General features: G+C 49.0%; 1 protein-coding gene across 5 annotated transcripts in view; it reads left to right on the top strand.

Annotated features, from left to right (window-relative positions):
* VPS8 (VPS8 subunit of CORVET complex) overlaps positions 1 to 11957 on the top strand; it is a 128508-nt gene extending 116551 nt beyond the window's left edge. For 4 of the 5 annotated variants that reach the window (XM_075607105.1, XM_075607104.1, XM_075607107.1 and 1 more), the window contains 3 exons: positions 2212 to 2259; positions 7818 to 7898; positions 10535 to 11957. In XM_075607105.1, the coding sequence (XP_075463220.1) occupies positions 2212 to 2259; positions 7818 to 7898; positions 10535 to 10684 (279 nt within the window). In that variant the 3' untranslated portion in view covers positions 10685 to 11957. The remainder of the gene's footprint in view (positions 1 to 2211; positions 2260 to 7817; positions 7899 to 10534) is intronic. The other variant, XM_075607106.1, reaches the window with a different exon arrangement.
* The last annotated feature ends 12436 nt before the right edge of the window (positions 11958 to 24393 follow it).

Below are 24393 nucleotides of genomic sequence, written 5' to 3'. Positions count from 1 at the left end.
GCGTGGCATATATGTATACAACAGACGACAGAGAAGCCCAATGCTACATCCAACATGACAGAAATACACAGTAAAATACTTATATATTCTCTTGAAAAGGGGTAATTTAGTTTAACCCTTTGGTCAAAGCTTTGTAAGCCTGTGAGCCCCATCACGGCAGACCCTGCTCACAGGTCCTAACACTACCAGATAAAATATTAATACACCTAAACTAGGATTACAATTCTCATTTACCTCTATTAGGAGGGAGAAAGACCAACATTGGATCTATATCCAATAAAATGAAAGGGACCTTAAAAAGATGTGTAACCATTTCTTAAAGATATCTACTGTATCTTCCATCACAGTTTTCATTCGGAGAGAATTCCACATTTTAGCTGCCCTTACTGTAAAGAGCCCAACGCTCTTCCCCACAACATTTAAATTGATTGCCGTGGGAGAGCGCTGAGCCTCTGTAATTGCCTCTTACCTGCTCTCGGGCTTCTCCAGACACGCGGCGTCAAATGGCAACGTGACGTCACATGACACTGCGCCATTGCGTTTCCATGAAAACGTGGCGTCACAACATCAGAGAGAGATGGGGTGGGTGCAAGCTGGCAGGAGAGCAGGCAGGGGGCGCACGACTTAAAAAGTCTGCGTGCCCCTGCTGTAAAGAACCATTTGCAGCTGGTCGGTCTCCTTTCCTCCAATCTCAGTGGATGAAAAGTTCCCTTGAAAGTTCCTTGTGGGGAGCTGGAATATATCTGTAAATAATTATCATATCCCCTAATTTGGATAGCCTTTCCTCATAAGTCATAACTTCCATCCTCTTTATTAATTTGGTGGCTTTTCTCTGCACATTTTCCAGTACCATAATGTGGGGGGGGGGGGGGGAGGGGGGAGAAAGAGGAAAGAGTTTATAGAGCAGTGCCCAAAATTGTACTCTATATTCAAGATGTGGTCTTACTAAAAGACAAAATGATGCTGTTTTATGCATGATAATATCCTATCTGCCTTTGCATCTACTGCCTGGCATTGAGCACTGGTGCTAAGCCTGCTGTCTACAAGCACTCCTAAATAATTATCTATCAAGGATTTACCTCATTTCAAAACATGTAACTTGTGCTTAGCATGATTATCCTTGCTTTCCAAGCGCATAACCTTAGATGTATCTGTATTAAACTTCATCTGCCATTTACCTGCACAAGCTTCCAGTATATACAATATAAATAGTCCCCCCCCCCCCCCCAGCCCCATAAGCCCTTCCAGTCTGTTTAGTCTGTGGGGTCTTGTTGATTAAGTCGTTAAGCCGCCAGTCGCATGGGGGGAAAGAGCTGAATAATGCATTGCTGTGGTACAGGCCCAGAATACGCGGGTTTAACCAGAAAGACATTGTTTAAACACACTGCCGGCCGTGAAACAGCCTTCTCCTTGCTCGAACATCCCTACCATGACTATACAGGACAGGAAATAGGGCTAAACAAGCCACCCCTACACACCAGATCCTTTACCCCTTTAATGTCCGAGGGATTTATTTTGTTAAAGGCTCTCGCCCTTTTTTGTTTTCAGAACATAAATATTGTACCACCCTGTCTTAGACCAAGTCGAAGGATATTTAACATTCTCAGAATTCCTTAACCCTTTGAGTGCTTGAGGTGCCACAGCAGAGTGCCACGACCCCTCCAGCATTGGCGATTGCCGATGACAGAGCCGGAGACGAGTCCTTTTCCGTTCCACTTCCTGGTAGGACGCGCCTCGGAGCACGATCTCGCCTAAAAGGAGGAGCAGGTCCATGATAACGTAGCTACTATGTCGCAGGGCCCCTGAAATTCCAGACCCCATGTCGTAGCTACGTCTATTGGGCACCCAAACGGTTAATACCAGGCACAGTACCGCTCCTTTTCTTGTTAAGCCACTTTGCCCACGGACCTTTTAAATTACCTTTAAAATCCGTCAACGGGAGCTGTCCGAGGATGAAGGTGTCTGAAGATTTCATGTCCAGTGCTAGTTACAGTATACAGCCCGAGTGTGTCAACACCGTTATTCTGATCTTCAGGAGTTTCCTCTAACTTTTGTTGCATCCCCACCCCACATTGGGATTTATCAGAGGAGAAGCTCGGGAAGGTACATGTACAGTATGTGATGACCCAGCACGGTGTATTATGTCAGTGAATGTCATGTGTACTTGGTACATCCTTGATCTTGATGTATCCTGTCTCTGTGTTGGAATAGGTGAGAGCCGCGTCTTCTCATTCCTCCAGAGAAGAATCCGCTCGGAAGGTAAGGCATACAACATACAAATTGACAACGGACAGACAGGACAGGCCACTTTCTTAGCCGCTTTGAAGCCTCAGCACCTAGTAAATTGTTGTCTTATAGATCTACTTGTAGAACATCCTTTTCTCTATGAAAATTGGTGTTGAATCTTTATATTGTTTTAGTCAAACCTCCTGAGAGGCTCATCCCTGTAATCACTACTTTCTTAGGGAGGGAGAACGTTACCAGAGATTAGGGGAAAGGCTCTACACTATCTTCTGGGATTGTAATTATTCTGTTTTTATCCCACTTGCTGAAAGAAGGGCCAGGGTTTCACTGCAAATATAATGCATAGCAGTATAATAACACACTGTGCCAAGCAGCCCGGTGCTCACCTCTCCGGCAGTGAAATTGTTAATGGGGCCCTCTGTGGTTTATACGAAGCTGCTGACCCCTATTCCAGCACTCGATGCTCTTCAACCACTGCACAAAGTCACTAACACACACTAACACACACTCTGACACAGAAACACTGGCACACATGCACGGAAACACTGGCACGCACACACAGGGAAACACTGGCACACGCACGTAAACACTGGCACGCACGCACGGAAACACTGGCACGCACGCACGGAAACACTGGCACGCACGCACGGAAACACTGGCACGCACGCACGAAAACACTGGCACGCACGCACGAAAACACTGGCACGCACGCACGCACGGAAACACTGGCACACGCACGTAAACACTGGCACGCACGCACGAAAACACTGGCACGCACGCACGCACGTAAACACTGGCACGCACGCACGGAAGCACTGGCACGCACGCAGGGAAGCACTGGCACGCACGCACGGAAACACTGGCACGCACGCAGGGAAGCACTGGCACGCACGCACGGAAACACTGGCACGCACGCACGGAAACACTGGCACGCACGCACGGAAACACTGGCACGCACGCACGGAAGCACTGGCACGCACGCACGGAAACACTGGCACGCACGCACGGAAACACTGGCACGCACGCACGGAAACACTGGCACGCACGCACGGAAACACTGGCACGCACGCACGGAAACACTGGCACGCACGCACGGAAACACTGGCACGGAAACACTGGCACGCACGCACGGAAACACTGGCACGGAAACACTGGCACGCACGCACGGAAACACTGGCACGCACGCACGGAAACACTGGCACGCACGCACGCACGCACGCACGGAAACACTGGCACGCACGCACGGAAACACTGGCACGCACGCACGGAAACACTGGCACGCACGCACGGAAACACTGGCACGGAAACACTGGCACGCACGCACGGAAACACTGGCACACACACACGGAAACACTGGCACGGAAGCACTGGCACGCACGCACGCAGGGAAGCACTGGCACGCACGCACGGAAACACTGGCACGCACGCACGGAAACACTGGCACGCACGCACGCACGGAAACACTGGCACGCACGCACGGAAACACTGGCACGCACGCACGGAAACACTGGCACGCACGCACGGAAACACTGGCACGCACGCACGGAAACACTGGCACGGAAACACTGGCACGCACGCACGGAAACACTGGCACACACACACGGAAACACTGGCACGGAAGCACTGGCACGCAAGCAGGGAAGCACTGGCACGCACGCACGGAAACACTGGCACGCACGCACGGAAACACTGGCACGCACGCACGGAAACACTGGCACGCACGCACGGAAACACTGGCACGCACGCACGGAAACACTGGCACACACTGACACACGCACACACACGCACACACGCACACACGCACATACGCACACACGCACACACATGCACACACGCACACACATGCACACACGCACACACATGCACACACATGCACACACGCACACACATGCGCACACACACGCACACACGCACACACTGACACATGCACACACTGACACACTGACACACGCACACACTGACACACGCACACGCACACACTGACACACACACACACACACACACTGACACGCACACACTGACGCACAAGCGCACACACTGACGCACACGCGCACACACTGACGCACACGCGCAGACACTGACGCACACGCGCACACACTGACGCACACACGCACACACTGACGCACACACGCACACACTGACGCACACACGCACACATTAACGCACACGCACACACTGGCGCACACGCACACAATGACACACACAATGACACACACACATACTGACACACACACTGACACAGTCACACACACACACTGACACAGTCACACACACACACTGACACAGTCACACACACACACACTGACACAGTCACACACACACACACACACACACACACACACACACACACACACACACACACACACACACACACACACACACACACACACACACTGACACAGTCACACACACACACACACACTGACACAGTCACACACTGACACAGTCACACACACACACTGACACAGTCACACACACTGACACACACACTGGCATACACACACAGGCACACCACACTCACACACACACACACAGACACACGCACTGGCACACACACACTGGCACATACACACACTGACTGGCACACACACACACACACACACACTGACTGGCACACACACTGACTGGCACACACACACACACTGACTGGCACACACACACACACACACTGACTGACACACACACACACACACACACACACACTGACACACACACACACACTGACACACACACACTGACACACACACACACACTGACACACACACACACTGACACACACACACACACTGACCGACACACACACTGGCACATGCACACTGGCACACACACACAGACACTGGCACACACTGGCACACACATACACTGGCACACACACACACACACACACTGAAACACACACACACACTGGCACACACACACACACACACAGACACAGACACACTGTGACACACACACACACACTGGCACACACACACACACACACACACACACACACACACACACACACACTGGCACACACACACACTGGCACACACACACACACTGGCACACACACACACTGGCACACACACACACTGGCACACACACACACACACACACACCGGCACACACACACACACACACTGACACACACACACACACACTGACTGGCACACACACACACACACACACACACACACACACACTGACTGGCACACACACACTGGCACACACACACTGGCACACACACACTGGCACACACACACTGGCACACACACACACACACACACACACACACACACACACACACACACACACACACACACTGACACACACACACACTGACACACACACACTGACACACACACACTGACACAGTGGAACTGGTGCATATATGAAAGCAGCAATAGAAGTTTAACTCCTATAATGGTTTTGTCCAGCCCCCGGAGCATGTCCTGCTCTTCTATTATTTTAATGCTGTTCCAGTGTTAAGAATATTGATTTTCTTAATCTCTTGCTCCTGCGATTACCATGATAACGTTTATAGGCACTGGGCTGTGGGGAGAGCTTCATTTCAACCTCCTGGACACTTAGAATATGACCCTATAAGATCCGATCTGCATGGAAAGTCCCATTGAAGTGTAGGGGGTTCGGAGTGTATAGAATATGCCCTTAGTATTTCTAACGCTTACTGCTCCTGAACGACACGTCTGATGTTAAAAATGTAAATCTGCTTTGGAAAGGACAAGGCGTGATCTCTTATAGGAAGCACAATGAAAAATGAAGGGTGAACTGCATGGATTCCTGCTTTAAGAACACACGCAGACTGCACAGAGACACAGCAGTGTGTACAGAGATGTGCAAAGATGCACACAGACGCCTTGTACTGTATGCTGGTATATACTGCGCTCTTATGCTTATAAGGAGGACACACCCATTACTACAGTGGGTCTCGATGTGGGCGGGTAGGCTGGTCTCCACAGACCCCGCTTTCCTCTCCAGCCTCTGCACAGGGAGTGTTTCTGCACCACTGCACTGTTCCTGGCTCGGAGAACCCGCCTCCCAGTCTCACCTGAGACAGGATAATTATAGTGCTGCTGAAATGGCCTTTTCTTTTTCAGGTTGTGTTTACTGCTCAGTCATAACAGAAAGTGCCCTCGCTGCAAAAAAATCTTTCACGGGAAGGAAGACACGGCGATGCCGAGTGTTCTTAGTGTTACCTGCATGTTCTTTTTGATGAAATCGCAATACTCTAATATGAAGTGTGTGTGGGTCTGTCTGTGTGTGTGTCTGTGTGTGTGTGTGTGTCTGTGTGTGTGTGTGTGTGTGCGTGTGTGTGTGCGTGTGTGTGTGCGTGTGCGTGTGTGTGCGCGTGTGTGTGTATTTTTAAGGAAATAGCCGTGTTAGTCCACTTGCGATAGTGCAGAATAAATGAGTACTTCCGTATTAGGTGATACCTTTTTTATTTGGACCAACAATTTACTGTATGTCATAGGACACGAGAGGAGAACTCTCGTAAGCTTGTCCTATGACATAAATTGTTAGTGCAAATAAAAAATGTATCACCTAATACTGAAGTATATACATATAATCACACACGCAGGACTCCCATGCAAGGTGTAAGAGTGCCTGCCAACTAGTGACTCAAAATCAGATTTAGTCCAAGGTTAGCCAACTCTAGTCCTCAAGTGCCACCAGCAGGTCAGGTTTTCAGGATATCCCTGCTTCAGCACAGGTGGCTTAATCAGTGTCTCAGTCAAAGACTGAGCTGGTGATTGAGCCACCTGTGCTTAAGCTGAGACTGATTGAGCCACCTGTGCTGAAACAGTGATATCCTAAAAACCTGACCTGTTGGTGGCCCTTGAGGACTGGAGTTTGCACCCCTGGTTTATTCTACACAAGTAAATCTGATCCCCCTTCAGTAACGTGACATGAGTGGAACTGCACCTTCCCAGCTCTGAACTGAACGAGACGCCAACACTGAGCATCTTTGACCCACTGAAACCTGTTAAATATGTCTCGAGACATCTGTCTGTCGGGAGCTCGAGATGAAGAGAGGACCAGGGAGGAAGGGAAAGGGGTGGGTGGGGGGGGGGGGGAATGATGGGTTTCCATGGCAACGGGGAAAATGGTCCGTGCTGTCTAGGCCTGGAAGACGTTCAGGTTGATAGTGGGAAATAGTTCAGAAGAAGCAATTACACGCTGAATTTTCACAGCGTGGGGCGGGAACGGGGGGAGGGAGATTATCGCCGGACTGCAGATTAAAGGTGAGGTTTTAGGAAGACATCCTGGGGTCGCAATACAGCGGAGGCATTCAAGCCGTCTAACACCTTCACATTCGTTAGTGCTCTGTTAATATTTCAAGATGCTGGACTATTTGACTCTTTATTTCTCCCAAAGCGCATCAAACCTGCTCCTTTACTGTGTTAATGTTATTGGATTGAAGCACGCAGTATTGGACTTCGTTATGTTGTTTTGTTCTCGCATCTGCTACATCGCTCAAACTTTTTAACCCCTTGCCATGTGTTTGGCTGGTTCCTGCCTAATTAACCATGTTAATTGTGCTACGTTTGTTTCTCGCTTTCTCTTTGCAGTTGAGTTCCGACCCCGTCCTCGACCCCCAGCAGATACAGGCGTTCGACCAGCTGTGCCGTCTTTACAGAGGAACCTCGCGGGTACAGTCCAATGTCTCCTTTCTGTTTTCACTACTCGCGCTGTTTCAGGGGCTTATTCTGTATCGGCCAACTGGGCTATTTTGGGCCGACATGCCCCATTAAAGTCCATGATGAATTTGAGCCCACAACGACGATCGTCCGCTTGGCTGATTTAGAATAAGCTCGTAGTGCGGATTCCAGGGCTTACCCGCGTTTATTTCAGCTCCGCGAGTCCCCCTGCCTCCCGAGATACTGGCCTGTGAACGTGCAGCGTCCTCGGCAGAGCAAACAATATGGAGGTTTCAATCTCCTGCAGCAAGGGAGCCAGAAGGAAGTTGCAATGTCATCAATCGTGGCTTCCTATTGGCCCATGTGCTGCGGGAGATTTTAAGAACATGGCGTTACCAGCTGCACCTAAGGAAGGAAGAATCTCGGGGCGCAGGGGGTCCGTGGTGCTGAAATAACTGCGGTTCATCTCGGGGGACCCCCTGCTTCATAACTACGTACGGGTGGGAATGCTGCTCTAGGTGTAGCGTAAACCCTTTGAGAGTGGGCTCCGGAATCTCTATCCACCTCCGGAATCCGGGCAGCTGGCCGCTTCTAATGCAGCGATGGTGATCGTGCCCCATTACGTATGGAGCGGAGCTGGGAAATCGGCGTGACCGATACGTGCGCACACGCTTCCAATCCAGGCATAATATGGAGGGAAACAAAGTGTAGTTGGCAATCACTTGAAGTCAAATGATCGTCGCAATGATTCTACCCCGAAGGGTCATTTGACAGGGTGCGTTCAACTGCAAATACTGGCAGTGACGCGTGAAAACTGCGAGGCGTCACCTGATGATAATCTGCAGCCTCCGGGGACACCCCCACCCCAGTTACAGAAAAATGAGTAGTTGCTTGCGCTGGTGACACACACAAACTACAATAGAAAGTCGCCACTACGACTCCCAATCATGTAGCAGCTGTGTGTCGGCGACCAGAGCAGCCATTCTGTGTCCACCAGGCAGGTGTCCTTATAAGGGCGTCAGCTGAGCAGAGGAGCTTACACTCCGAGTATGAAGCTAGCTGGCGCTATATTGTAATATTCAATCCGTTATTGTCATATAAATTCCTTTTTTAAAAATGCTGTTCTCCCATTTAAATACATTTTTACACCGTGCAGTGACGCTCACGTGTGTCTGTGTGCGCGTGTGTGTCTGTGTGCGCGTGTGTGTGCGCGTGTGTGTGTGCGTGTCCATCACCTATGATAATGTGTGTGAATCCTACAGGGGGAATTAACACAGTTCCATGACAGCAAAAAGGGTGGAACCAAACCCGGGCGCGCGATCTTTGACTCTGTGCCGTGGTTCACTTGCTGTGAACCATCTTTTGGGCGAGCAGCTGGTAACCGTGATTAAGGCACTTTATTAACCCCTTGCGTGTCAGCGGCCCTACCCACGCTTGTTAGAAACCAACTGGAGTGAATATGTGTTAAAGGAAGAAACGGTGCAACAATTTCAAAGCGGCGGTGATCGTGGGGCATCCATGCCACCATTTTGAATAGCGCCTGCAAATATTATTTGATATCCATGTTTCTCCAGAAAACTAGTGGGTTTAAAGCAGCCGTACAAGCTGCCAGGGTGTGTTTTTTTTTTTTTTCCCCCTTTAATATGCGCATCAATACAATCCACACAATGATAAGTAATTAGCTAAGTTGCTGATCGATCCGTTCTGCTGTGATCGATCGGCAAAGATTTGGCTCGTGGGTTCACTAAATGGTAGTCGGTGCAGCAGACGAGGACCAAAGATACAAAGTTCTTTTGGGAAGATCATGTGACCAGGCAGTCACTAGATATAATGGGTGCACTGCTAGAGAGAGGGCAGGGCTCAAAAAGGAGTGTGCCAGAGCCTGTTTCAGAAGAGGAAGGGGATGTGACTTAGTAAATGCTTGCTATAGAAACAAAAAATGCCTGTTACAGTATAATACAGGGGTGTGCAAACTGTGAGGCGCGCCCCTGGGGCTGGGGGGGGGTTAGGGGGTGTGGGATTTTCTGGGAGGGGGTGGCATACGGTGGTTACAAAGGCCCCACACTCTTCCCCGAGTCATTTAATGTAAATGCCGGGGGTCCGCGCGAGACCTCTGCAAACTCAACGGGATTCAGCCGGCTTCTGGTCACATCGCCATGACAACGCGGCATCAAATGAGGCCGTGGGATTATGTGACGCGTCGTCATGGTAACGCGCATCAAATGCCGCTGCGGGGTGACATCACGTGACCCACGCCGTCATTTGATGCCTGGGCAATGGAGAGGGCGGGCGCTGGAGCCGGCGCACAGGGGGAGCGCAGGAAAAAAAACTGCGTACCGTTATAATACATCAAAATGTAATGAGTTCTTTAAAAAAAAAAATGCTACAAGTATTTCCTCATAGCACAGAACTGATTTATTACATAAAACACACATGTAGGATATTGCTGGGTCTGCAGCTTTAACGTAATGAGATTGAGGATGAAAAAAGTGGAAAGTAACGGGTGTTTTTTTTTTTAAAGACAATAATATTCAAATTAAGCAATACTAAAATTGCTGTTCTGTATGTAGCACAGTATCACTACTTGTTTTGTGGGCCTGACTGCGAGGTGACACCTTCTCTTCCCCCCCTCCTGCTCTGTCTTGCAGTTGGCCCTCCTCACCGAGCTCTGTCGTTCTCAAAGCCCCGAGAAACCCACGGCTTTCCACCCCTCCCACGGGGCCCCCGCCACGGGCAGCGTCTTCCAGAACGAGACTTTTCAGCTGCACCTCGCCCCTCCCCCCATACTTGACGACTGACCCCAAGTGAACATGAAGGACTCTGGCTCTCCGCCTTCCTGTGCTCTGGCAGGGAAAGGGTTAAAGCGTGTCCATTTCCAAAGGACAGACCGGGTCTGACTGTCGGTGCCAGAATGGATGGAGGAAAGGAAAGGCCCGGTACAAACCCGCGGAATGGAACATCACTGCTCAAAACACTCAGCATCCTGTTTGTATGTTGCTCAATAAGTGCGCGTGTGCGTGTATAATATTTGTGTGCACATGTATATGATATATACACATACACACGCATGTCAGTGTGTGTATTTTTGCATGTGTGTGTATATATATATATTTATATACAGTATCTCTATCATATACATGTGCACACACAAATATTATGTGTGTGTATCATATGTGCACACACAAGCATTACACGTGTGCGTGTGTGTGTGTATATATATTCTGCACAGGAAAGCCAGTTGTGCGGCTGAGAATGTGTGGAAGAGCAATCCTAAAGTAGTGAACAACAACTGCTAAATAAATGTTTAAAACGGTGTAATAGGAAATAACCACCCAGCCTCCTTACCTGTCGTTCTATTCCACGGAGGCAGTATAGAGAGAAGTGGGTAACACACAGATAACAACAATGCATCAACTCCAATTCAAGTGAGTGGGCTTTGGAGCGCCAAACACTACACCCTTTGCCGTGGGTTACCCGGCTTCTTGTTATATTGATTAAAGCAGGGGTTCTCCAGTCCCTTCAACAGGGCAGGTTTTCAGAATATCAGAAGACTGTGCTGAAGCATGGACTGATTGAGCCACCTGTGCTAAAGCAGGGATATCCTGAAAACCTGACCTGTTGGGGGGCAGGGGGCAGATTTTCAGGACTGGAGTTGAGCCCCCCTGTAATAAGGAACTATAATAGGTATCTGCACTAATTCCTTGTGACAGATACAGCCAGTAAGTGCAAATAGCCGCACTGTAAGCCGCTAACATCATGATAGAAGCTCCTCCGAGGGGGTGAAACATGCTGTTGCTAAAGGTCGTCTGCCATCATAACTGGGCTGTTTGAGAACCACAAGCCATTGCTGCGGTGTCTTTGTAACTTTGCTATATTTTCTGCAGCTGCGTATCAGGGATACAGATTAGGTCAGAGCCGTCTTATCACGAAGACCCACAACTGACCGTCAAAAGCCCTTCAGACGTAGGGAATGTTGCATGGGAGCAGCTCGCTGCTGTATATAAGTATATAAGGACACGTGAGATGTTCTCGGAGGTTCTGTGATAAACAGCTTGTCTTTATTAATATGCAGCTTGTCTGAGATGTACGTCGATGTTCTTTTCTCACCCACACAAATCACAGGTGTGGGCAATCTTTCTCTGATTATCTGCGCCCGGAGACGAGAGAAAACGGGGCGCGTATATTATCATCGTTTATTTGTAACGTGCCAACGTATTCCGCAGCGCGGTACAATGGGGGGGTACAGAGTGACATCCATTGCAGAATGACATACAAATGAGGACAAAAGCGCAAAGCGATGCAGAAGGCAATGAAGGCCCTGCTCCTATGAGCTTACAATGTAACCGTGCATATAGACACGCATGTAACTATATATAAATGGGTTTGGGTGTGTGTACATACAGATGTAGCCAACTTCATATTTCCCCAGCCGCTGAGGAGAAAAAACCGCGGGCAGCCATTAAGCGAATATGTGAGTGGCAGCTTCTTCCCAGCACTTTCCCCTGCCCCCCGCAGCCGCGTGAAAATGCGAACGCAACAAAAGACAACAATTCCCAATGCTGCATCCAATATGCCCACAAACAGATACTTTAATACTTAGCTGCTTCTCTTAAGTAAGTGTAATTGAGTTCAACTCTTTGGCCAAAGCTTTATAAGCCTGCAACCACGTCACGGCATGACCAGTATGCAGCCACGCCACGTCACGACCAGTATGCAGCCACGGCACGACCAGTATGCAGCCACGCCACGGCACGACCAGTATGCAGCCACGCCACGGCACTACCAGTATGCAGCCACGACCCGACCAGTATGCAGCCACGGCACGACCAGTATGCAGCCACGCCACGACCAGTATGCAGCCACGCCACGACCAGTATGCAGCCACGCCACGTCACGACCAGTATGCAGCCACGGCACGACCAGTATGCAGCCACGCCACGGCACTACCAGTATGCAGCCACGACACGACCAGTATGCAGCCACGGCACGACCAGTATGCAGCCACGGCACGACCAGTATGCAGCCACGCCACGGCACGACCAGTATGCAGCCACGGCACGACCAGTATGCAGCCACGCCACGGCACGACCAGTATGCAGCCACGCCATGGCACAACCAGTATGCAGCCACGGCACGACCAGTATGCAGCCACGGCACGACCAGTATGTAGCCACAGCACGACCAGTATGCAGCCACGGCACGACCAGTATGCAGCCACGGCACGACCAGTATGCAGCCACGGCACGACCAGTGTGCAGGTCCTAACACGATCTGCAGGGGCCATGCCAGGCTTATAACTAGATAACTTAGGAGAAGACAAAACAGTTACGTATTTAACTACAGTAAATATTTGGTGTCAGATTGGATGTAGCATTGGGAATCTTTATATACGTTTGGTCACACCCAACAGCATTCCCTGTGACACAAATATACAGGGTGTGTGTGTGTGTGTGTGTGTGTGTGTGTGTGTGTGTGTGTGTGTGTGTGTGTGTGTGTGTGTGTGTGTGTATATGTATGTGTATTACAATATTGTACTAAAAATTACAGGTTGGCGAAAATCATTAATTTAATCGGTCCCAATAAGTCACTCCCTCCCCCCCCCCCCCTCCCTCTTCCCAACTGCACAAGTCCCGTAAACAGCTCTGTATTCATTTTCGTGATGGGCAGGAGCAGCACAGATGTGTTTTAATGTCCCTGTCTCCTCAAGTCTTTGGGAAGGGCATGGAGCGCATGTGATGTATTATTAAAGGACGCATTAATAATGGATGGTGTTTAATAGCACTGCGACAGGCAGCTTCCGTGCTGCTGTGATATTGGGAAGTGGAGTGTAAAATGTCTCGGGGAGGAAGGCTTTTCACAAACAGAAGCATCATTGGCGGAATAAGCAAACTGAGCTTCGCTATGTGTTGCGAGTCCCTCTGGGAGTGAAGGGTTAATATCAGGCGTTTCCCCTATGCATGTGGGCAATAGGAATATGTGACAATCATGTTAGTAACTGAAGTTAAGTAACTAAAGGGACGTAGTTCAATTTGTTACAAATCTCAGCGAGGCTGCAGTGTATTGAGATTTCTCCAAATTCTTTTCTGGGCAAGGAAATAGATTTTCTAAGTGTAGCTGCAACGCACCTTCGGGTTCATTCACATGACATACATCCCCAAAGCGAGGGAAGATTCACAAGAGATATTCGACGTTCAAGAATGGGTAACTTGAGGACGTTTTACATTTCTACAGTGACTGAAATCACAGAGGTTTGGGGCCCCCAAAAATGTCATTTTAATGGAAAAGTGCTGATGATCAGTGAGACTGGCTCCAAATCAGTGAAAATTCATATGTCTCCATGCACTTATTTTTCAGCCAAGGTGGGGGGGTAAGGCAACCCCCCCACCCCCCCACACACCACCAGCAGAAGCCTATGTGAGTTTTATTCATATAATGTGTGTTTCTTTCCCTCTGGGAGCGTGTCCGTCGCTTTAAAAAAAAACCCACAAGTTTGTGTGTTTAAAATCATGATTTTCTTACTCTCTCGCTTCTGCGGTTTCCTTGGTAACCTTAGACTGCACTGGGCTCATTCTACCCTTCTATTAACTTAAAGTTAATTAATTAACTCAATTTAACCTATTATTTCCGACGCTTATAGCTCCTGAACGGAGCGTCGGATTTACAAACATAAACAACCATGTTGGATAGGGCGATAATAGATCTCTTAAAGTAAAAAAAAGAAAAGAGCAGAACAAAATGGCGACCAGCACCGAATGCTGCTTCTAACACCGCGTTTGGGTTCAATTCCCGGCTTCGCCGCGTACACCCACTTGCCATGCATCTCCAGCACGCCAATTATTTCTATATCTGACCCGCATATCTATAATAAACTAGTAATCGGTAATCACGATTGCTGGTGTGGGGGGCGGATATGATTGCTTCTGTGTTTGTAGCGCAGTGTGTATACAGCGTAACACACAGAATGACTCGTATTTGAGTCTCTTGCCTTTTCCTGTTCCATAATTGCAGAGCATGCACATGTAGATAATGTGGTTCAAACAGCTTAGCCCTAGCATTAGTGGACCCTTCTTGGGAATCGGACACAGTGACGTGGCTATTAAATAGCACATTAGCGAGTTGTAGTAGTTGAAGCAGCAAGTTTTTTGTTTTTAATAAATCAGCTCTAGTATTAGATAAGACTGCATTTTAACTCCAATACCATTTGTAATGATTTATTTATTTTTTAATGTACTAATCATCTTAAGGCTGCGCTTATAGTGCCCGCGACGGCGCTCCAAAACAAAACAATGGACTCCGTCGCGAGCGCTTATATTAAGCGCGACGTCGCGACCAAAAATTTGGAAGGCGGGGAAGTGTGATTTTTCAGAGACTGTCGCCACATGTGACTGTCTCTGAACCAATCAATGACCCTGTCGCTGAAAGTTAAATGATAACTTTTGCGGGTGGCGACGGGTGATGTCATTGGTCACGTCGCCCTCGCCAGCACTATAAGCGCGGCCTTAGATTGCTCCAGCAACCGTTTAGAAAGTCACACCCACTTCCTCTTTTGAAACTGGCTCTGACACACACCCTTTTTTTCAGCTCTGTCCTTTGGCAACAAAGTATCACAAACAGATCTGTTGCTGTGTTCCAAACGGCAGGCTGTCACTCTGAAAGCTGTAATAATAATTTGTTACACTTTGTAAATAATGTTACATATCAACTACAGCATTTCACAGACTGCAGCACACAGTTAGAAGGCGGCCATTTAGTTAGGTACTCAATCAGGATTTTTACAGATTTATAACGAGAGCCCCAAACGATTGCCAGCTTAGGTAAGAGCGTAGCATTATACATTGTCACATGCTTAACTTAGAGAAATAAGAAAGAACAAAGGGAATGTAGTATTTATTGCTGCTTTAAAATCATTGTTTCTTTTTTCTATCATGCATTCCAGAACATCAGACTCCACCCCAGAGGTGGCTGCTTTTGTAGTGAAGTCATCGGAAGACCCAAGATCATGTCACTAATTTCCGTCCGTGGTGGTCCCACGGAGTCTCAAATGTTGAGGCTTTTCTTTCTATTGATCTCCTTGGCAAATTAGTCCCCTCTGGCAGTGAAGAGGGTAACACGAAATGTCTTGGGCTCCGCATATAGTGACGGCGACGCCAGGCTGCAGTCACTGGAAAAATCAAATTGAGATGGCTTCCAGCGATCGCGACCGAGCCGTCGCGCCGCGCCGCGCTTACTATTAGCGCACACGACGGCGGTAATGCATTTGTTTGGATGCGCCGTTGCCGGCACTATAAGCGCGGCCTTATGCTGGGACACTGGGTAGACTCTGTAACTTCACTCGCTGCATCTCCAATGGTAGCCTGTGAGTTCAGCTGCAGGGGGTCAGTCTGCTCTGTGTGTCAGTGTGTCAGTCTGCTCTGTGTGTCAGTGTGTCAGTCTGCTCTGTGTGTCAGTGTGTCAGTCTGCTCTGTGTGTCAGTGTGTCAGTCTGCTCTGTGTGTCAGTGTGTCAGTCTGCTCTGTGTGTCAGTGTGTCAGTCTGCTCTGTGTGTATCGGTGTGTCAGTCTGCTCTGTGTGTATCGGTGTGTGTGTGTCAGTGTGTCAGTCTGCTCTGTGTGTCAGTGTGTCAGTCTGCTCTGTGAGTCAGTGTGTCAGTCTGCTCTGTGTGTCAGTGTGTCAGTCTGCTCTGTGTGTCAGTGTGTCAGTCTGCTCTGTGTGTCAGTGTGTCAGTCTGCTCTGTGCGTCAGTGTGTCAGTCTGCTCTGTGTGTCAGTGTGTCAGTCTGCTCTGTGTGTCAGTGTGTCAGTCTGCTCTGTGTGTATCGGTGTGTGTGTGTGTCAGTGTGTCAGTCTGCTCTGTGTGTCAGTGTGTCAGTCTGCTCTGTGTGTATCGGTGTGTGTGTGTCGGTCTGTTCTGTGTGCATCATTGTGTGTGTCAGTCTGCTCACACTAATACACAGTGTGTGTGTGTGTGTGTGTGTGTGTGTGTGTGTGTGTGTGTGTGTGTCAGTCTGCTCTGTATATCAGTGTATGCATGTGTTTCTGTCATCCACACAGAGTGGACTGACTGTGTATCTGAGTGTATGTGTCTATGAGACGGTCTGTTCTGTGTGTGTGTGTGTGTGTGTGTGTGTGTGTTACTCTGTGTATCTGTGTGCGTCTGTTCCTAGGTATGGATGTGTGCATGTACTGTATATGTATCTTGGAGTTCATGTATGCATGTATTTATTATATACTATATGCACTAGTGAATGCGTGCAAGTGCAAGCCCTATAATAATATTTCTGTCCATTATGGCCTTAGAGCTGCCCCTATGTCCCGCTCCGTCCCCCCCGCGGGCCCTTGATATTCCAGTGAGCTGCCCCTATGTCCTCCCCCTCCCCCCGCGGGCCCTTGATATCCCAGTGAGCTGCCCCTATGTCCCTCCCCCTCCCCCCGTGGGCCCTTGATATCCCAGTGAGCTGCCCCTATGTGTGTCCCCCCCGTCCCCCCTGCGGGCCCTTGATATCCCAGTGAGCTGCCCCTATGTGTCCGTCCCCCCCGTCCCCCCTGCGGGCCCTTGATATCCCAGTGAGCTGCCCCTATGTGTCCGTCCCCCCCGTCCCCCCTGCGGGCCCTTGATATCCCAGTGAGCTGCCCCTATGTGTCCGTCCCCCCCGTCCCCCCTGCGGGCCCTTGATATCCCAGTGAGCTGCCCCTATGTGTGTCCCCCCCCCCGTCCCCCCTGCGGGCCCTTGATATCCCAGTGCAATACTGTATATACCTAATGTTATTACTTAATCCATCTACTTTCCCCTGCTCCGCCCTGACTGTGGAAGGAGGGGTGTGCGGGGTAACATCCTGCAGGTATCCCCCGGGGAATGTAGGTTAAACCAGCATTACATCTGTACAGTCCGTTGATGATTTTAATATTCACGAATCCTGCCACTCTGAATCGTCGCTTTACTTAACGGAGATCTAATCCTGGGGGATGCCAGGATCCATTTGAAGAGATTTCATTAATGCTCACAATGCAGCCAGCGGTTTATCCCCTCGGAAAGGAGGGCGCGCTTTGCACACAATTCAATCTGTGTTTGGGGAGCTTAGGCAGAGTCATTTGCCCTCAGGCAGGGTAAGGGTTAACGCAACATGGCCAAACCTGCAATAGGCTTCAAGAATATCATTATTGGTTACAGGAGACATCTGTGTTCAAGGGTTTACATCTGGGAGAATGGTGCACTTTGTTCTTTAACAACCTCTGACACTTGTATGTATCTGTCAATCATTTTTTTTTTAAAGTTGGTTTGTGAACCTGGTGAGCTGAGACTCGGGGCAGGGATCATTGCCACTGGCTGCTCCCTTTTCACATTGCCACTGGCTTCTCCCTTTTCACATTGCCACTGGCTGCTCCCTTTTCACATTGCCACTGGCTGCTCCCTTTTCACATTGCCACTGGCTGCTCCCTTTTCACATTGCCACTGGCTGCTCCCTTTTCACATTGCCACTGGCTGCTCCCTTTTCACATTGCCACTGTCTGCTCCCTTTTCACATTGCCCTTTTCACATTGCCACTGGCTGCTCCCTTTTCACATTGCCACTGGCTGCTCCCTTTTCACATTGCCACTCGCTGCTCCCTTTTCACTGTATCAACAACGGTTTGTACAACCAGTGCCTCCCGCCCCCCATTCTGTTATCTTTGATTTGCTCTGTGATCAGGACATGGGTGGGCTGTTGGTAAAAACACTTGATTGGCAAACACAGTCCCCATTGGGAGTCTCATAAGAAATGCAATTTGTCATTCATTTCCAGAGAAACAATCAACGAGTATTTGCGTTTAGCCTGGTTGGATTAGCTTAAGGAAGCCTATCTTATTTGTTAAATTATTATTATTTTTAAAAGGCTGTTTTTTGGCTGGCACCTACGCAGGCGCACTGCTTGCAAGTATAGGGGTTAAAACCGGGGACAAGTGCTTACTTTGATTGGTAGACCCCTCTGGCCGCACTGAGCCTTGTACTGCACAGCAGCTGCAGTCTCTTTGCAGCTCAGAGTTCCCCACTGAGTGTTCCCATAGGGCCCGCATGGCTTTCAGCCTCTCCGCCTCTGTTCAGAGCAAAGCTTTCTTGGAAGATGAGGGAGCTGGAGAGGCAGAGACCTGCAAACATCGCGTCTGCGGTGGGGGGAAGTTAACAAGCGCTCCTCTCTTTATATAGCACGTTCTGGATGGAGCACGCTGGAAATTTGTTGCGGAGTCGAAAAGAAAGATAGGGGGGAATTCAGGGGGATTTATACCTTGATCTACTTATATCCATCTATCTGTCTAATATCATCTATCCTTTTATGTGTTTCTATCGATCATCTATCTAATCTCATCCATCAATTTTATATCTTCCTCCTGGATATACCTCGGTTTGCACAAGTCTGTAGAAAAGTGCAAATATATCAGGAATAACTAGAAAATCTAAGCTTTTTTTTTTTTTTTTTTAAGTAGGTACTGGATGCAGCAGACATGATTATTATGAAGGAGAGAATAAAGATGTGGGGGAGGGGGCTAGTTGGAATTATACTGCTATCTGTATATTATCTATATACAGTGGTGACAAAAGGTTTGTGAACCCCTTAGGATTTTCACATTCAAAACTAAAATGTTATTAGATTGTAATCCAAGTCCCAATAATAGATAACGATAACCTGATCAAACAAATGGCACAAAAACATGATACTTTTTCAACATTTATTTATCCACAAATGATTCAACATTCAATATCCCTGTGTGAAAAGTATGTGACCCTTTAGATTCAGTACCTGGTGGCGCCTCCTAGAGTGGCAATTACTTTAACTAAACGTTTCCTGTATCTACTGGTCAGTCTCTCACAGTTTTTTTTGAGGAATTTTGGCCCATTCCTCCTTACAGAACTGTTTCAACTCCGTGTCACTTGAGGGCTTCCTTCGCTTCAGGCCCTGCCACAACCTTTCGATGGGGTTTAGGTCCAGACTTTGACTAGGCCATTCTAAAAATGCAGAATTTCTTCTTCTACAGCCATTACATCTACAGTAGATCTGCTTGTATGTTTAGGATCATTGTCTTGTTGCATGACCCACTTTCGCTTCAGCTCACGGACAGATGGCCTGACATTCTCCTCTAGAATCTTCTGATACAATGCAGAATTCCTGTTTTTGTCAATGATGGCAAGCTGTCCAGGTCCTGAGACGGCAAAGTAGGCCCAAACTATCATACTCCCACCACCATGCTTGACGGTTGGGATGAGAATCAGTTTGAATGCAGTTTCGGTTTTGCCAAACATAACGTTTGTCATTGAGGCCAAAAAGTTCTACCTTTGACTCGTCTGTCCAGAGAACATGTTCTCGTAGTCTTGTGGATCATCTATGTGCTCTTTGGCGAACTTCAGACTGGTAATGCTCTTTTAGAGAGCAGTGATTTCCTTGTGGCTATCCTTCCCTGAACATCATTCTTTTTCAGTGATTTTCTGATAGTTGAGTCATGAACATTCACATTAGCCCAGGCAAGAGTGACCTGCAGCTCCTTGAATGTTACTCTGGGGTCTCTTTGTGACTTTCTGGATAATTTGCCGGTTTGTTTTTGGAGAGATTTGGTAGGAAGGCTGCTCCAGGGTAGAGTGACTATGGTCTTGAACTTTCTCCATTTGTTACGGATTAGTGGAGCCCCAAATCCTTAGAAATGGTTTTGTAGTCCTTTTTCGAAACTGATGAGCATCAATAACTACTTTACGGAGGCCCTCAGAGATTTCTTTTGACTGTGGCATGACGTGTTTCCACACACACCTGTATGATGAAGACCAAACGTGCAGTTTCTGATCTTTATATAGGGCGGGGCCTCCCAAACTCACCCCTGAAGATCTTCCTAATTATTTAAACACCTGATTCTAATTATTCCCTTTAATTTAGTTGATAAAACTTACTTGTGCACACACCCCGACTCTTAATTATTCGTTGTTTCTCTAATTCATACATCATTTTGTTTCAGAAGACATGGAATTGGTTAATATATACCTTATTGGATATGTAAGAAGATTATCATGAAAAAACAATGGAATTTCCATAATTATCAATGGGGTTCACAAACATTGTCTCGCGTATGTATGTATGTATGTATGTATTTATTTATTTATATAGCGCCATTAATGTACATAGCGCTTCACAGCAGTAGCACACGTGACAATCATATAAATAACACATAATGGGAAGACGTGCTTCACGCATAAAAGTGACACTTGGGAAAAAGAGTCCTATAGCTGGCTATATTATATAGCTATAATCTCAAACTCCTGGATACATTTCAGTTTTGCACGTTTCTGTAGAAAAGCATCAATATATCCGGAATAACTGTAGACAGCATAAAAGATTTGTTTAAGTCGCTGGTGTCCCAGATGACCGGGTCCTAAAGGCAATAATATTTGCCTTCCTCTGAATCAGTATAGAACGTCACCCAGTGGGATGTAATATAATGACGAACTCGACCATTGACTTGTATGCTATTATATATCACGTAAAGTATGCACCAGAGAGAATGAAAGGGAGTTACTGTACATCCTTTGTAGAGAATTGAATCTGTGTGCAATATTGTGTGTGTGTATGCATGGGTGTGTGTGTGTATGCATGGGTGTGTGTGTATGCATGGGTGTGTGTGTGTGTGTGTGTATGCATATGTGTGTGTGTATGCATGGGTGTGTGTGTGTGTGTGTGTGTGTATGTATGGGTGTGTGTGTATGTGGGTGTGTGTGTGTGTATGCGCGTGTGTGTGTATGCGCGTGTGTGTGTATGCGTGTGTGTGTATGCATATGTGTGTGTGTGTGTATGCATGGGTGTGTATGTGTGTGTGTGTGTGTATGCATGTGTGTGTGTGCCTCCCCCCCACCCTGCCGCCTCCCCCCCAAAGATTACACTAAGCCCAGCTATCTTCATGACGGCGCAGCCGCCGCATGAGGTGTGGGGGGGGGAGGAATGCCGGTCTGCCCGCCCACTAGCTGCATGCCGTGCGGGACATGCCGGCGAGGGGAGCAGGGCAGTGGCGGCCACGGCGGGGCTGACTGTCCCCTGGGGCGCCCGCTGGGAGACACCTCGCCACGTGCCTCCCACCCGCCCTGCCACCTCCCCAAAGCTTCCACTACGCCCAAGTGAGGTATGGTGGGGGATGGGGGGGGGGGGGGAATGCTGGCCTGCCCAGCCTTTCTCAGTTGGGATTTTAGCCCATCCATTCCCCAATAATTTATTAGGATAAGAGGGCGGGGGGTGACTTATAAGAGAACCTCATTGCTTTGTCCTTGAATTCTTCCCCCCCCCCCTTTTTTTTTAATCCCAAGGAATAAAAAAATAAAAAGGCAGGTTATAATTTAAAATATAAAGAGGGTCTTTTGGGGGGAGGGGGGCCCGCCGGACGGGAGGTGCCAAAGGGGTGGTGCTCCCGGCCGCATACACTGTTAAATAAAACATTGTTTGGTTGATTGTAACAATTTCTTATGCTGTCTACAGTTATTCCTAATGTATTTGTCCCATTCTACACTCACCAAGTCAGTCAGTCAGTAACCCAGTCAGACACTCACACTGTCACTCAGTCAGTCACCCAGTCAGCCAGTCAGTCACTCACTCACCCCCCTATTCAGTCAGTCAGTCACCCCCAGTCAGTCAGTCAGTCAGTCACCCCCAGCCAGTCAGTCACCCCCCCAGCCAGTCAGTCAGTCAGTCACCCCCAGCCAGTCAGTCACCCCCCCAGCCAGTCAGTCACTCACCCAGTCAGTCACTCACCCAGTCAGTCAGTCACTCACCCAGTCAGTCAGTCACCCCCCCAGTCAGTCACCCCCAGCCAGTCAGTCACCCCCCCAGCCAGTCAGTCCGTCACCCCCCCAGCCAGTCAGTCGGTCCCCCCCAGCTAGTCAGTCAGTCAGTCACCCCCCCCTCCCAGCCACCCAGCCAGCCAGTCACCCAGCCAGCCAGCCAGTCACCCAGCCAGCCAGTCAGCCAGTCACCCAGCCAGTCACCCACCCTCTCTCTCTCTTAGTCTCCCCCACCCTCTGTGTGTCTCCCCCCCCCCACACTCTCTCTCCCCCCCACACTCTCTCTCCCCCCCACTCTCTCCCCCCACACTCTCTCTCCCCCCCCCCACACTCGCTCTCCCCACCACACTCTCTCCCCCCACACTCTCTCCCCCCACACTCTCTCCCCCCCACACTCTCTCCCCCCCCACACTCTCTCTTCCCCACACTCCCTCTTCCCCACTCTCTCTCTCCCACACACTCTCTCTCTCCCCCAACACTCTCCCCCCCCACTCTCTCCCCCCACACTCTCTCTCTCCCTCTCCCCCACACTCTCTCCCTCTCCCCCCACACACTCTCCCTCTCCCCCAGACTCTCTCTCTCTCTCCCTCTCCCCCACACTCTCTCTCTCCCCCACACTCTCACACTCTGGATCTCTTATTTACCCTATATATCTTAACTGCCCTATACTACACCGAAATAACCTATACTGCTTTCTTCCAGATCTGACTCAAGTTTCACACGGAAGACATCGGAACCCCCCCTAACCCAGAAGACAGGTAAGGAACACCTCCCCTCCAATGTGTAACATTGCAGGAATGAGCGTACCTGGACATTGAGGGACTGCGGATCAGGTAAGATCCCAGGCGGGATTGCTGCTTTAGATATTGTGAAGCGGGGATGTCCAGACACTGGTTAAGGGGTTCAGGAAACTAGTCATTCACACCTGGCTTTTATTTCTAGATCCGACATTTACACACACATACACACACACACACACACACTCACACACACACACGTAACCAGGACGAATTGTAGTATAATGTAATACAATAAATACATTTATGTCAAAAACGAATGTTGTTCTGACTAGGAATTTATTAAATGTATTTTATTTATATATTTTATTTTAAAGCGAGGTTGGGGGCGGGGCTAGGTGGCGAGTAGATTTTTTGGTTGGGCGAGTAGATTTTTGGGTGATTTGTCGAACACTGTGTATATATATATGTATATATATATACAGGTAAACCCCGTTATAGCGCGGTCCTCGGGGTCCACCCCAAGACCACCACGCTAGTAACGGGGTCGCGCTAATTTTTTTTAAAAATGGCCGCCGTGCGCCTGATCGACGCTCCAATGGGGTTTTCTTGCGATATGTAAGCTGGGGTCCGGTTGCTAGGGCCGCCTGGTTACCAGGGCCTGTGACAGGTAGGCCGGACTGGCCTGTGACACACCCGCTATGCCAACTCCTCTTGGCCGGTGAGCGAGCTGCTCCTGCCCGGCTCCCCCCTCCTGGCCCTGCAGCTCCTTCCCAGATGAGATCCGCCTCCTGCCTGGCAGTGACATGTCCCTTACCTGGCGGCTTGTGCGGGGTAAGGAGAGGTGTAGTACCGGAAAAGCAGAAGTATTGTATAGTACCTGGGAAGGAGAGGTCTTAAACTGGAGGGCGAGGAGGTGACCTGGAGGAGAGGTATAGTACCGGAGGAAAGGGGTAGTACTGTACTGTACCGGAGCAGGAGAGGGGTAGTA

The sequence above is a fragment of the Ascaphus truei genome, chromosome 7 (genome assembly GCF_040206685.1).
Source record: "Ascaphus truei isolate aAscTru1 chromosome 7, aAscTru1.hap1, whole genome shotgun sequence".
NCBI classification, from domain to species: Eukaryota; Metazoa; Chordata; class Amphibia; order Anura; family Ascaphidae; genus Ascaphus; species Ascaphus truei.
This window is presented reverse-complemented; position numbering and strand designations above follow the sequence as displayed.